Source organism: Pungitius pungitius, chromosome 9 (genome assembly GCF_949316345.1).
Source record: "Pungitius pungitius chromosome 9, fPunPun2.1, whole genome shotgun sequence".
Taxonomy (NCBI): domain Eukaryota; kingdom Metazoa; phylum Chordata; class Actinopteri; order Perciformes; family Gasterosteidae; genus Pungitius; species Pungitius pungitius.
Genome location: NC_084908.1, coordinates 3,913,537 through 3,929,516, shown reverse-complemented (window position 1 = coordinate 3,929,516; position 15,980 = coordinate 3,913,537). Strand labels below are relative to the sequence as shown.

The window sequence follows — 15,980 nt, the reverse complement described above, 5'->3', positions numbered from 1 at the left end:
AAGCAGAGGGAGGTGACAGGCAGGTGAAACACAATTAGTCATAGATGTGAAAATTGCAGTTTCTTACTCGGCATGTATGCGGGGGCACAAATCTTGGCATATTTTCTGCATGGATGAAGACGTGGAATCTTAATTTAGTATATGCTATCTACGCTCATACTATAAATTGAGCACGGAGGAGCGCTTCAGGAGAGGGATAAACAAAGGGCACAGGGGAAAGCTTGCTCTCCCTTCCTCCGCTCACACAGCAACACCTCCACTTATCTTTTATTTATCAAGCAGCGAGGAGCCCATCAGCACCAAAATAAAAAAAATCCAAAGGGAACGAAGAAGAGAGAAGTTGTGACATCGGACACAGGGACAAAACAGCCACAGAGAGCGCGTGTGAAATGGGTGGGTGGAGAACAGGGCCCCCAACAAAATAAATACAACTGTAAGCCTAAAAGGTCTAATTACCAAAGGTTTGTCAGGTTCAATTGCAGGTGCACATACTAATTGTAAACTGGTAACGTTTTCCATGGGGGCGCCACAGAGAGACAGAGAGAAAGAGAGAGAGAGGCAGAGGGAGAGGAGGGTGAGGAAACAAGTGGGAGGAAGGCAGCAGAGAGAAGAGGAGGGAGAAGTGGGGCGAGGGAGGGAATAAATAGAGACCTACACAAAAGAGATGGAGGTGGAGGAAGGAACAGCAATAAGAAACCCAAAGGAGGGAGGGAGGGAGGTGTGGAAGATCAACACGGCTGAAGAAAGGAAGATGAAAAGAGGACGTGATTAGCACAAGTCGCCAAAAGAAGAGTCACGGGTGGGGAGGAGGTGGAGAGAATGGAAAGCAGGAAAACTAAGAAATGTGGGAAATGATTTCAACTTACACTGTGCCGAGAGAAAAAGACTGTGAAGAAGAAAAAAAAGGAAGGATATTGTGCTAAAGTGCTGGTGAATCTACTGAGAGGAGCCACTATTAGAGGGGAATCTTTTTAAAATAATGCAAGAAGTGTGACAGCAAACGAGGGAGGAGGGAGCGACCGAGAGGCCCATTCGGATGTATGCGTTTCTGTACAAACGGCAGAGCTCGGTTTCCATAGTAACAATTCAAATATCCCTCCATGCAGAACCCTGATGGACAAGATACACACGACTCACAGTAATTCACGCAGCACGCTACATGCGGCGCGTGGCTTCGCCTAATAATATACAATTGACTTTCATCACTCCATCTCTCGCCGGTGTAAAGTAACACCGAACGGAGAGCACAGACACACGTACGCCCACGTGCACTCACGCACACACACGCACACACACACACAAATACACGTTGGTAAGTTGATGCACTCCTGCGGATAGAGATGATCCGCTGGGGCTCCTTTTACTGTACCTTGCATTACAAATGAATCCGCTAGCAGAGCTACAGGCAGAGAGGCAGAAACAACAGGATGGAGGGAGCATCCTGTTGTTTCTGCGGCATCAATTAATGCCGTTTAAATGGAGGGTGTCAAGTGCGGATCATATACTCGTCGCATAATAGGACAAAAGCAGACCTTCAAAACGGATTGAACAGTTGACACGTGGATTCATACGCTCTGCTGAAGCCCATTACCGCACTCACACAGCAATCACATGTTTGCATTGCCGGCAACACACACACAGATGTGGGTGTTTTGTGCGAACGTGGCTAACCCCGGGTGAAATGCAGATGTAGTGTTTTCCCGGGCGCCCCCCTGATACGATGGGAGGGGAAACACTGAGCCGTTTTTTGGAGGAAGGTCAGGCTGCAGCACGTGAGGCCTCCTGATGCATTTACATGGCTCCTGTTTTTCCAATATCAGTGCCCTTATAGGAACACACACACACACACACACCATCGGGTTCATGTGCATACAAGCGGGCTTCATGTCAGTCATTTCACACTTAACATTTGCAAAGAGCATTGATCACAGAAGGCAGGCAAATGGCACAAAGCACTGAGAGCATAAGCAGAGCTGCTTGAGACGCGGCACAGCGCCGCTCACACACCGGTGGACTTCCAATCCGTCGGTAAAACATTCAGTCGGACCAGTTTCAATCTCTTTCTTGAACGGGTATTCAAAAAGGCAGTTGCATTCCCGGCCTTGTGTATACTCATGCTCATGCTAACGTGGCGAAGTTTCTTTAGAGCTTAATATTTCTCAAATAATATTAATATTCTGCTGAAAGCATTCAGGTCTCAGAAACCATAAAAGTATTGCTCATTTTTCTGAGACGATCTTGCTGATGAGAATTTGTAAGTATCATGAACTCAGTTAGTAACTTAGGAAGAACTAGCTTATCCAAATCCAGCAGAGAAACCCATGGTCTTGTGGAGGGGTGTGATGCTACCTTCTGGGCCTTCATCCCTGCAGCATCTGTCCAGCTTGAAAACACGGTCAAGTTACATTGACAAATGACGCAAACCAAATTAGATTACATACAAAGTCTATGCAAATTAGTTTTAATTTTGTTGACGAAAAATATGACGAAAAATATTCGTTAATGACCTATTTCCCCCGACTAAGACGTGACAAAAACGGATCTTAATAAATAAAAGCTGTGACTAAATCTATTCTAACTTTCATTCTTAAACCGGAGTAAATTAAGTCACACCAAGATCTCTTCATTTTGTGTTCATACAGCTGTGATAAAACCAGCCCATGTGGCAGAAATAACCGGCAAAACCCACCTCAAGCAACAGGATTATTTTATATTAACATTTTGTTGAATGTTCCAAAGACAGCATCCTCTGGGTTCATGCCATTCTGTGCTATGAATGTTTGTAAAAGAGGAAGAGAGTCAAGCCCTCGCTGCCTCTCGTTCCCTCTCGTTTAACGGAGAATTGAAATGCTGCTGCAGAGCGCACAGACATGTGCATGTACATATTCTGAAATCGCCCGAACCAAAAAGACTGGTGATGTTTTTGGATGAATGACGTCCAGCCAGTCAGAGACGCGTGACATCGTGCTCAGGTAATCAGACATCATGCGGCTATAATGACTCCCCCGCACGAGGAGTGGAAGTCAACACGATTTCTATTTACATGCTCTGTAATTATTCAATTCACTCTCACAGCGGTTGCTGTCTGCTCTTCTGCCGTAGTCAGAATATAATATTTGAATACATATTCTTCTAATATTAACAAAACCAGCAAAAAAACAGAAGCAAGTTTTTTTGTTTTGAGACAGATTTCAATTACACATGCTTGACTTTTGAATGCTTCTCAAGGCCAGAGAGATTCATCATTTCAATCATTTAAACTGAAATGAAAGCACTACATTGTATCAGACATTTGCTTCTCTTTTGACACGTCAATATTTTTACTTTAGTTATAAGGCGGGATGAGAGAGGGTGAGAAAACAAAGCAGTGTAGGCAAAATAAAACAGGTACCGCTGCGTGTCATGAAAGTGTTATTGGTCTTTGACTAATCTTCTAATACGGCAATCTCTATTGAATAATCCGTCACCTCGTTGCCATCTTGAAGGGCCAGAATGGCAGGGTGAGGAAAATAAACCACCACTTTATTGAAGAGGGTCTTGGGTGTCTTAAGTCCACTTTAGAGTGGTCAAGACTCCTTTCTACTAATTGCACTTATAATGAGACACCCTATGGATCTGTGCTGCCTAACTGAGCGCTCTAAATAACATTATATGGTCTCTCGACAGAGACAGAGACAGAGAGCACACAGAATAACCAGCACTGCACGCACACACTAGTGCAAATCCTGAGGCGGAGTGAGGCGAGAGCCATCTATGCTGCGGGGTCTCCGATACCTCATTGACGCTGTTTATTCCACACAGGTTACTGTGTCTCTCCTGCTTTTCACTAAATTTTGACGTGTCCCCCCCCGTAGAGATACAGAGGTCTTCTACAGCCTGGACCAATGTCACACGTACAATGTGTCCCACGGTCTCCCGCCTTTTTCCAAAGGGTACCACACTGTGCCCCCCCGGTGCATCATGTCACCCCGTTGTATTTGAAGCACAGTTGGTAATGTGTTTTTTCTCACTGGCCTTGACATGACATGACACCAGAGCTTTCTCTTTTCTTCTACACTAAGCCAGTTGCTGGTGTTTTCCCGTCTAACGGTGGCAGAATCTGAGCAGCTCCGGCTCTCTTGAGTTGTCTTTGACAGCCCGCCGTGGCGCCTTACAAATCGTGGGAGGAGTTTATTGGAAGACCTGCTAATCACTTTGTTTTAGAATTCCTTTTTTAATCACCCGAGTCCAAAGACCTGTGTACTGACCCGGCCAGACGTGCTCCCACCTCACAGTGTCCTCTGTGCCAGGCCGAGGGTTTTTTATTATTATTAACATGACCTTCATACCCAATAAATCAAATCCATTGATTATTGATAACCACCATTCCTCTCTACTTATATTCCACTTTATCAAACCATTGTGTGCACAACCTAAATGTCTTAAACATTCACGTCTACAAACCAAATGCAATTCAATTCACTAAATTGATCTTTTGTAGAGTTCACCACCTCGTTGGGACCTGACCGGCGTGTCTACGGACAGACCATCTTGTTGTTAAGGTTTCCAACTCTCCAATCATCGGCTGATGAAATCCCTGAGCATCTAATTTAATATCTTCACCAAATCACCAGATTATACGAGCGGTGAATCAGGGTCTGATTTCCTTTTGAGTCTGTGTGGATCTACTGATACGCCTTAAAGAGCTCATGAAACCTTAAGCTCTGTTGCTGATGACTAGAGATGAACAGCTGATTACATCCTCCACTTGCTCTTTTTTTAGTTAGCAGCAGACTCTTTGAATGCTGTCAGAGTTTGTTGCAATGACGCAACAATGAGCTCATGTTAATCAGCTGATAATGTGATTGAAATTTGAACACCACTGCAAATACGGGCCACTGTGTATTGAGTTTGAGTCACTATCATGCATTGGCCGAGGTACAGTATACAAATCCATGATTTGATGTCTCGGTTTGGTTCTTCTTCCTCTTTTATTTTGTAGTTTCATGTCTCTTGTGTCCCTGGGTTAGCTTCACTTCCTGCCTTGTCCTGTGATTGCCTGATTGTTTCCACCTGTGTCCAATCACCTGCACCTCCCTAGTGTATTTAAGCCCTGTGTGCCTGTTGTCCCGTGTCGCGTCGTTGTCAAGTCTTTGTTTGGAATAAAGAGCACCTTTTTGGAAACCTGGAATCCTGCGTTTGAGTCCTGCCTTCCAACCTACACCAGCACCAGCCCTTGTGACAGTTGAGGTGCAAAAAAGATTGTTTCAACGTGAGCACAGCGTCACACAAACGGACATTAGGAGCTTTCTTTTCAAAGTTATCATTTATCTTAAATTCACTCAGATTTTTGTTAAAGGGGAAACTCAACCGAAAAAACGTTCTCTGTGTATTGATTATGTGTTTGACCGAATGTGACACAAATAAATATCCGTAACGTAAGGATGCACTCAGGCCTAAACACCCAGACAGACCCAGGCTCCACGTCCCCGCTCTCTCTTTTGCCCACTTGACCCGCCTGAGAGGTCGCTCTTGCTTTCAGCCTCAGTCTCACTGATCCGCTGCTCCTCGGCTTCCTTTCGAGAGAAAGACATCTTAAATAAAGGAAAGCTCTTCCCCACCTAGCTTGTGTGTTTCCTTCATGTTGGAGTTTCTTTGAATGCACTACCAATTATTAGTTATCAGCGTTATCTGCCTTACGTGGGGGGCGTTCGGTTTAAACGGAGCAAACGAGATGTGCGCGCAGAGCGGCTGGGCGCCTGCTGGCTGCGGCAGCAGAACGGCACGCCGAGGAGCGGAGCCGCGTGGGTAGAGGCAGCATCGCAGCGTTGGGCCCCCTTTTTTTTTCTCTATTCTTAGCTTTCCCTCCTTCTCTCTCTCAGTCACACATGCACAGGTATGGAAGAGGAGAGGTAGAAGAGAAAGCTTAAGTTTCTGGATCTGACGAAGAGAAATATGGAATGGCAGCTATACGCTCGGTTTATTGAACTGATAGTCTGGACTGTTTTTATTTTTTTCAAACCACCATTACAAGTGGGTGGTCTGTAACCATCTGTTCAAATCCACAATGTAAATGTATGAGAGCCGTGTCTGCATGTGACCCATGGTGCACACACCTGCATGTCAGGTCAGCCGATTGGTTGTTTTTCAAGCTCAACTTCTGGTTCCCATCCCACGATACAAGTATTCTTTGTTCGAAATAACATTTCATTCCTCCTTTCTTTTTATCTAACGAGCTCTGCAGATTACCAAATTAATTCAAGTTAATCTAACCATCTGGCACTGGATGGCGCTCAGCTAATCACCGTTGGGTGGTCGAGTGCTACTTTAGATAACATAGTTCTAGCTGTGATGGATCGTGTTGCCTGAATCGTTTCTTGCAAAAAAAAAACCTCAAAGAGTATGGTGCGATGGAGGCTCTTCTGTGGCGTTGTGTAACTACGTCGCACTCCTCTCCCCGTCTCCCTGCTCTCGCTGCTTGTGAGTAAACAATAAACAACACCAGGCGGCTCGGCACCTGTAATCCTGCAACGACTCAATCAACATTTGTTAAGCCGGTCGCATGAGGCTTTGCATCCCAAACGGAGTCAGCCGGCGGTCTGTGAGTCCCCGTTGCCCACATATATTAATAAATATATATATTCATGGCACTTCACTGCCGCCGCCGCTCACGGCTCACGGACAACAGAGCCCACGCTCAGGATCCGGTAATCCCTCCCCCTCCCAAACCACAATCCCCCCCCAAAAAAAACATGCAGCATCACGACGCAGCGACAGCGCGCCCCTCCCGAAAGGCCTCGGCGCTCACGCGCTCAGAGCTACATCTGTCTACAAAGCTGCTCCTTCATCCACTGTCAGGGAAGCTCCCTCTGGATGTGCCGCGCGCTGCTTGGATCTCCAGCTGTCTGTCTCTCCTCCGGGCAGCCACGCCTTAACCCTTCGCTCACACTGTCGTGCCCACGTGTTTCTATTTGAGAGTCCTGGAAGCACGGTTCGCTTTGCAGCCACTGGAACCCTGCAGCGTCAGCCCCGTGGCCCGGGGTGGAGAGGCGTAAAGGGTGGCGGGGGGCGGGGGGCGGGGGGGCGGATATGGAACACTGCCGGTGCGGTGCGAGTGGGGCGGCTTGCGCTTGCCGTGGAAGCTGATGCGTTTGAGGAGGAGGGACGTTACCGGGTGTGACAATAGAGGCGTGTCACATCGCATTCCTGCGAGGATCAACTCGTCTCACCCACAAGCTGAATACATTGGACACTGTGACAATGTGAAATTTTGATTTGGGGAATTTTTGTTGCAAACACTCTCACACCAAAATAAAAAAGACTGTTAGCTGGTCTAAAAGTTCCTTCTCTTTTATAAACTCTCCTTTTAGAGCGTGTACTATTTATCTCCTCTCCTGTGCTCCTGGACAAGTCTTTCCATCTTCTCTGCAACTATTAATTGTGCCGTTTTAGCAAACTCCTAAGTGGCTGCTTGAAGGAGAACAAGCTCTACTATTGGCTCGGCCTGTCCCTCCCTGTGGAGCCGCACCAATGCATCTTTTTGACGGTGCCTTGTTATCTATTATCTCCACGCTGCGGTACCTCAAAAAGATTGTGACTAAAATGAAAAAAGCCCATTTGTCCTTTGTGCTGCGCCAGTATGAATGTTCTACATCCTACTCTGTCCTGTGTTTGTCTCGCTCGAAATCGGTTTAAACATCAAGATGTGTGCACTTTACTGGGGCTTTAATTGTCAAACTTAATAACAAAAGGTCCTTCCCATACAGAGGCTGGTTTGAGGCCACTCTTTAGAATATACGACTTCAAATATAATGTGCAGGATCACTAGGACGTTTTACAGCCCAGTGAATTCCCAGAGAACTGCTTCTCACTTTAACCCTTTTATCACTAAAACTTTTGCTATTGCTAAATTGCTATTTCATCAATCGGCAAAGCTATACAGTTCCCAGGTAGAGGCCACAAAAACCCTCATTAGTGTCAGTCCAGCTTGTGATTTTCCATCAGCAACCTTTTATGGTACACGTCTTATTTGAACTCGCTCCTCAAATAAACCACCTGAGGTAACCACTTTCTGTAAGAAACCCTAAATTCTGCTTTCAACTAGGACGTGGGCACAGTGCATAACGGACGGGACAGTAAAAATGTGAATACCACAAAATACATTATCATATAATCAATAGCTCATCAAATCAATTGTTTTTTTGTCATTTATGACATTGTAATGTACTGCACATAATACATTTTTAATTTCTCTCTACTCTACTCTACTCTACTACATTATTGTGTGTGTGTATATATATATATATATATACATACACAAATACTAATATACATTGCAAAGAAAATCCCATTACCACATTAAATATTACAGGAGCAGGAAGCACCTTCGTTCTTTATATACATATGAAGCCCAGTCATTGCTTAAACTTTACCCAAATCAATAATTCTGATCTTCAAGGCTCCAGGTGTGTGACACATGACTTAAGATTATCTCCACCTCCCGTGATGTTTAGTTGACCTGAAAGTGTGACAATTTCTGGAGTTGAAACGGGATCCAGCTAAAAGGATCAGAGCCAAACAAATGCACACTAGGGGTTGGAGTCGCTGGCCTACCTTGAACATTGCCAGCCCGGATCTCCTCTCTGCTCTTCAGAACTGGCATGATGGAGTGATCTGGGATTCGACTCCTCCTCTCATAGCCTCGGATGGAGGGATGGTAGACAGATGAAGTCACTTGCGGGGGCAGTCTGAGGCCGGGGGTCTTGCAGGGCGGCGGCTGGGGAGTCTTGGTCCGAGTGGGGGGGTCGAGGAGCGCGATGCCGTGGCTTTGTCGGGATGATGGTGACTGTTTTTTGGAGTGTAGTTGGATCGTCAATTGTGTACAAACAATGATTTTGACATATAAAGTCAAGAAGACTTTTAAAAAGTTGACTCCGCTCAACTAAAAATGTCAGTGTGCGTGTGAACTCAACAAAAGGGATCAAAACGATGGCAGATGGCGAGCGGTGGAGGGGCGCTCCTTCATTGGTCCCTTTCCATCTGACTCCCTTTCCCTTCCTCCAACGGCGACGATGCGGCGCGCCAAGGTCTCCTCCCAGAAGTCTGTGAGCCTGCGAGAACACAGTTGCCGTGGAGATGAGCAGCAGTGAGTGTGCACAAACTCCTTGTCTTCTTCTTCTCTCCCTTCCTTCCTTCCTTCCTCCTTCTTCTTCTTCTTCTGACTGTGCTTGCCTTGGCGTTGCTTTAGCCGGTCATGATGATGGGTTTTGCGGGCCGCTCTGCGCTCTCCTCTCTCTCAGTCTGGAGGGGAGAAGAAGAGAAGGACAGTGGATGGATGTGCTGTTGGTGGAGGCTGAATGCCACTGTCTACAAGTCAATGAGCTCAGAGGTCACGGCTTAAGTCGGTCAAACTGCTGTGTTAAACCTTGCTGCTAAAATGACTATTTTACCCATACGAGATGCTCACAGCGCTTTAATCCGGCTTCATAAACTATGTTTTGCTGTTCATGAGTCATGAGTCACTTCTTTTGTATCTCTTACTAGGCCACTTGTTGTAATTCACCGGCTTATTGGCTGTTTATTTTTTTCCTGATAGACATCATAGAGCCTTTTAATTGGTACGGTGCTTTATTTTGCCCAATATTGACTCACTCCAGTCTGGTTATTTTTATCATGAAACTGTTTTCTCAATTTACACCAAAACTTTTTGCTGATTTCGTTCTCTATGTCTCGCCTGATGGGAAGTTTCCCTTTATTGTTCCGCCTTCTACTAAATTACAATAAATATACATCAAAAATCATCGTACAGAACCACATTCACTGTGATATTGCCAATTTTTTCCATTATTATTTCATATTTTATTTATTCAATTATATTGGGAGATTTCAAAATCCGGTGCTCCCTTAAAGTGCTCCAATAGAATCATCTCCCAAGGTTTTAGGTTTGTTTAGTTTATTCAATACGAGAGCCTCTATTGATGGACTGCTAAACTGGTATTTGGGGTCATTATGTGTCCCACAGACCCTTTTGGGTCACTAGATTAAATGAAGTCGATGAACAATTCAAGTTTCAGTGTATTTCACAGTTTGAAACCGGAGGGTAGTATAAGATAAGATAACGCATTCTTTGGTCCGGCAGGGTAATCTCATGGCGCTGACATGGTGAGACAGTTGGTCATTTGGCTGCAAATGCATCAGCAACAACTTTTGATGTTTTTGTTGTTTCCTTTGTCAAAGAATTTAATGTTAGATTATGTTCCAAGTTTTTTTTTTTTTTTAACAATTTCTAAGTTCAGTTTCCAGGTTTTAGATTTCATCTTGGAGTCTGGGATGGTAGGAGTTATTTCTCTCTTTGTTATTTTCTAAAGCCGCACGTGTGTGCGTGTTTAGCTGAGGAAGTCGCATATGGAGGTACAGTATACACTATTTAGCCTAAGGGAAATTGTCACAGGATATCTCCATGTGTAGAATTTTAATACTGTCTGGCAGTGCAATGAATTATTCATTTGACAAATTTTATTTAGTATAAAATATCTTTCTCTGTGACTCCTTCAATGTCTAATTATGTCTGACTCTCAGTTGTATTAAAATGACACTGATAGCTTGACTCATGTGGAATAATACAGCATTTTCCATGAATAAACCTTAGCAGAAAACATCTGAACACGGCTTGTTTGTTTGTTTGTTTAGTTCCCTCGCTAGCTTGATGAATCAAAATGTTGAATTCTGTGATTTGACGGCAGTTATTTCAGAGCGTGGTTTTCCTTGTGAAGAAAAGCTTTCTGTGCCGTGTGGGTTACTTTATCAAAATGCAAGTCAAATTAAACCACTCCCTATTTTTCGTTTCACTTGCTATAAGACGTGCAAGTTGTTGATTTTCTGAATATCTGAGCATCTCCACTATCTTAATGACATAAATCCTTCATGAGCCTTAAACCCAAGAGGTGAGCGTGCCCTTTTAAGACTTAACTACATTTGAACTACTACTGAGCGTTCACAGCAGGGCGGATCTCCTCAGTCGTTTACAGTGTTCTGACTCTGAAATGTTGAGGGCAGTTCACTCCGTTCACACAGAATATTGGAGGAAGCAGCCGTGGGGCCCTTGTTTTTGTTCCGTCTGCATATTTTTGTTATATTAATTTGCAGCTAAATGGCACAAATGCCTTAGGACGCTTGAGTATTTTATGTTTTTAGCATCAGCATCAGTCTGGTTGAAATGACATAATAACGATTTGTTTCATGTGTAAACAATTTAAACTTTGTTGTCGTTTTGTTTAATACTCTTCAGGAATTATGCCGTCACTCATTTGCTTACTAGGTGATAAGCTTATTTATTAAGACAGTACGGATTGTGGTTGAAGAAAAAAGCGAATGCAGCATGGGATCACCTGTCCAATGTCTTGTTCGTCATCTATATGTGCGCTGTGTGCTCATTAAAGGTTATGCTGAAGAGTCGGATCCAGTAAAACTTGTGCATGAGTCACATGAGATCTTTGATTCATTCCCAGAGATCTAGTCATTATTTGGAGAGCGGTTGCAGATCCATCGAGCAGGAGACAAGAAGAAACGTGATGATGGAGGAGGAGGATCGAGAAGAGGAGAAGAAGAAGAAGGGGGGCATCAACAAAGCATTGGTTGATTCATGAGGAGAGGAAGAGGGCTCAAAAGATTGCATGTGAACGCATGCACCTGCACACAGCACTGACTTAATAAGTGACTCGACTGACGTCAGCTGACGAGGAGAGATTTACCCAAAATAACACAGTATCTTTAAGCGGTTTCTGTCGTCGAGTGAGAAGTCGCTGTTGCTCAAAAGCGCTATTAAGGCAAGGGATAATGCGTGAAATCATAAGATATGACAGTAATTATATTTATATAAATAGAAAATGGATAAAGATCAAAGACATGGTCTGATAAACAACCAATTAGTCACGGCAGGGGGAGGAAGAAGGTTTAGCGGCACAAGCAAATGAGGTGGTAAATATCAAAAAGAACAATCTTGGTAGAGAACTTCCTGATTAAAGTTCATGCATGATATATTGTCATCAGTCTCATGCAGACATTCAAATACACACACACACACACGCTGTCCATGCATTTGCATCCACTCGGAAGAAGTGGGTGCTGTATTAATTCACTACTCACCGAATTAACTCTTTTCTGTAATACATAATTTATACACTGTAGTGGAGATGTTTTACAGAGGAGCAGAGTTGAGACACAAAAGCAAAGACAGTGCGAATCGAGTGGTCCATCATATTCCTTCATGTCGACTTCCCACTCAGATCAAGCAGAGAGAGAGAGAGAAAGGTGTTTATTAAGCCCCCTCGTCAGTCCGTGACACAGAAGGAGGAAGGAGACTAAAGGGGCTGGTCTGGGGCCTGCGCTACTGGTCGCAATCTTTTCCCCCTGGTGCACAGGTACATGTCCAAGGATACAAGAGGCTAAAAATGTTTAGAGAGGGTAACGCTTCACAACGGCGCTCCCAAAAAGGTGTGGCAGTGAGAAGAAGAAGAGACGAGGCATCAAACACAACGTAAAGAAAGCGGGAAGGGGGGGGGGGGGGGGTTGTGACAGAGGAGAGGGGGGGAGGTCTTGATGAGATGAGGAAATTAAGTTATATCTATTTTTATCTGTCTGTCAGTCTGTCTCTATTTCACAATCTGCACACCGGCGATTACGACTCGGAACCCACCGAAAAGGCGTATTAGCCATTTAGTCCACCGTTCAACGTCCAAATGCCCATCAGGTCTCTCTAGTCCGATAGAGGAAGAGAACGGGGACCAGTGGGAACGGGGGAAGCGCTTCGGGGATGGAAAACGAACAGTTGTGGGGGAAAAAAACAAAATGCAACGCAAGGGGATGGAAACAACAAGAATACACAGGAAAATAGTTTAATGATAGTGTGGATAGTGTGTTATTTGGATTGTGTAACAACTGATAGCTGTTGATGCACTGGCAAAAATGTCAAAAATAAAACATGAAGAATGTATGATTTAGTTCACACAAAATCTTCCCATTTTTGCTAAATTCTAGCCAAACGGAAAAGTGCCAAGAAATGAATCTCATCCTCCCTCGGGAACAAACTTAACTGTTTGTTCCCTTGTTAATTCACAACAACAGGTAGCAAAACAAAGGGCTGTGTCTATCAAAGGAAAAAGATGACACATGAAAAAAAAAAAAGGATTTGTCACAGACGACAATTAAAAATGGGCGCACTTTGCCACAATGAGAAGAACAGATGAGGAAGAGGGTGTGAAAGCGGTGCGAGAGCAGACCGATGTCGACCCACTGAGCACTGTGGTTTTAGGCATAGTTTAGTGTGCGAGCACATGTGTGTGTTAATGTGTGTTTTATGTATACGTAAAGCACACACAAATACACACAGACAGACAGATGGACAGACACTAAACAATAGTTAACCTACCTAGAGTAACATTTAAGAATCCCGCACGGGTGTGATGCAAAGAAAATGGGTGTGGAGGGACCAAAAGAGAAGGAAAAGGGGAAAAAAAGAGTCATTCATGAGGAGGTTTTTTTGTTGTCTTTGAAAAAGAGGGAAAAAAAATCATCCAAGTTCATATTACATCAGACTTCTGAGACAGAAAGGCGTAGGGTGGGGAGTGATGAACTGATGGTGGCAGCTAGAAATACAATGGCAGGGAGGGACTGACAGGTATGATATGGTTGGGTGAAAAGAGGGGGGGGGCGAGAGGAGAGAAGGAAAGGAAGAACAGAAAAATCATACAAAAACTCTTCTGTCCTTCCTCTTCTCTCTCACTCATAAATAGAGGAAATTGTAAACCAGGTAGATGGAGAAATAGATGAGAAGGCAAGTGGCGGAGAGAGAGACTATATGAAAAGATGAAGCACCTCCCAGCACGGCGATGAGGAATAAGAAAAATATAAAGCGAAAGAAAAAATTGAATACTCCAAAGCCTTCCGTTTTTGCCCTGTTTAGTGAGGAGAGGAGGGAGGGGTTGTCAGTTATGCACCCCCCCTCTCTCTGCAACTGGTCGGTCTTCTGTTTTTTAGTTTTTTTTTAAAATCTTCTGTCCTCCTCAAAGCAAGGTGCTACCTTCCCCCTTCAGATGAGCTGCGACCTTTTACCAAGACAGCTGTTGGACATGGCACTGGAGGCTGGCTGCACGGCGGGGTCCTGCTACCCAAAGACACAGAGTGGAACCGAAAAAAACACACCTCTGACTGGCAAAGAGCGCAGAGCAACAACTCCAACTCACTCGCTCTCTCTCTCTCTCCTCCGCCTCTTCTGGAGGGAGAGAGAGGGAGAGAGAGATGTGGAGGTGGGTCCCTCTATAGGATTGTGAAATCGAGAGACGCTACGGTAAATGACGGCTATGGCAACAATTGTCAAGAATATTGTTCCTACAAAAAAAAGCAATGGCTCCCTCTGTTGACCCACTGTGCTCAGATGGTAAAAAAGGTATATATGAGGGTTAATTAGAGGTTTCAATCAATTGTAGAGTAACACCTCTGCAGAAAATATGTTTTCTCGAAAAGCTATTTTAAAATTGTTGAATTGATATCATGACACTGCAATGTTTCTTGCCGTGTTGTGTACTGAGAATGGATTTAATTAAGCTCATAGCAGCCCAATAGTGGCGCAGCTATAATAGCCTGGTTCATGTAGTTAGCTAAGGAACACTAAGTGGAAATATGTATAAAGATATATAATATTAAAAAAAACGGCTATTAGTCAACCTGTGGACATATGTCCTCCAGAGTTTTCGAGCCATATTTAAATAAGTGTAACACATTTTCAAAGAAAGAACATGTATACTTTAAGTTAATGCAATCACTACATAATGAACTAACCTTAGTTAACGTAAGTAAGTTTACTCACAAAAGTTTAAAAAAACGTCTTCGGGTGAACTTTAGTCAACTTTAGTGAACCCTTTGAGACAATATAACATTGGTTCAAAGGCTAAATTACTGATTCCTTATTTATATAAAATGTCTTATTCAGGTCATATCATTTGATGAATTGGTTAAAACAAAATACGACCAAACGCTTTGTAGTTTATGAGCACTAGCCGACGCAGAAGTTGCTATGGTTAGCTTAGTTAACCGTTAGCTAACGCTAATAACCTTTCTCGTTGTAACGTTAGCGGAGGTCAGACAGAGCTCAAACAAACTTACGGCACTTCGTGGTTGTTCGTGGTCTTGAATGAGGGCGCAGTTCTGTGGGAGACTTGTCGTGAACCAAATGTCCACATAAAAATAATAAAAAATGACCGTGTTAAGTTGTTGTCCCCTGCTAGCTAGCTAGCTCAAATCGCGTTAGCTATCACTTTTGTAAATTTATCATAATTTTATTAATTGTGTAAAATTAACAAAGAATATTGTCTAATAGAATACAATTACCGAGTTCAAAAGCAATACCACATCTTAAAATCAAACTGACTACAAAGCCATATGAACAGACAGAATGTTTCATTTGCAGTGGTGACATAAAGCTTTTGAACAGGATGTTACAGCGTGCCTCACTACGTAAGTGGACCTGCTTAAAAACGGGCCCTGAATAAACCCAGTTCAATAATCACAGCATGAGCACCAGTGGTGATTCTCAGTGTCTTCGAGGTACCCGTGAGTGATGGTAAACATGCTTTGCTGAGAGAAAATCAGAACAAATAGTCGAACCAAATAGTCAGTGACCTAAAATCTTTGAAATTCCTTCAACAAAACCTTTCAGCAGCAAAGTGATCGGTTATTTCCATCACATACTCTTGTACCAATTAACCCCCCTCCTGCTATTTCTCCTGATTGAGAAGGGGATCGTTAATTTAATTAACTACTAACCCACGGCGGATTATTAACAATCAATTTGCCTAATAGCAAACACAACAGCCATCCTGTATCCTCAATTAGGCCCCCCATGGGTTCCTTACCCCCTCCTGAGATGCAAGACAAATTCCTCCCCAGGTGGATTTTGAATACATACAGGTCCCAGTTCAATCCAGTATACTTCAACTCTTCATTAA

General features: G+C 43.8%; 1 protein-coding gene across 9 annotated transcripts in view; it reads right to left on the bottom strand.

Annotated features, from left to right (window-relative positions):
* The window catches only part of grin2bb (glutamate receptor, ionotropic, N-methyl D-aspartate 2B, genome duplicate b), a 67,717-nt gene extending 53,473 nt beyond the window's left edge, over window positions 1–14,244 (bottom strand). For 3 of the 9 annotated variants that reach the window (XM_037470927.2, XM_037470934.2, XM_037470936.2), the window contains exons 1-2: window positions 13,406–14,244; window positions 8,593–9,279 (exon numbers count right to left, since the gene is read on the bottom strand). In XM_037470927.2, the coding sequence (XP_037326824.2) occupies window positions 8,593–8,601 (9 nt within the window). In that variant the 5' untranslated portion in view covers window positions 8,602–9,279; window positions 13,406–14,244. The other 6 variants (XM_037470932.2, XM_037470929.2, XM_037470933.2 and 3 more) reach the window with 6 other exon arrangements.
* Between the last annotated feature and the right edge of the window lie 1,736 nt (window positions 14,245–15,980).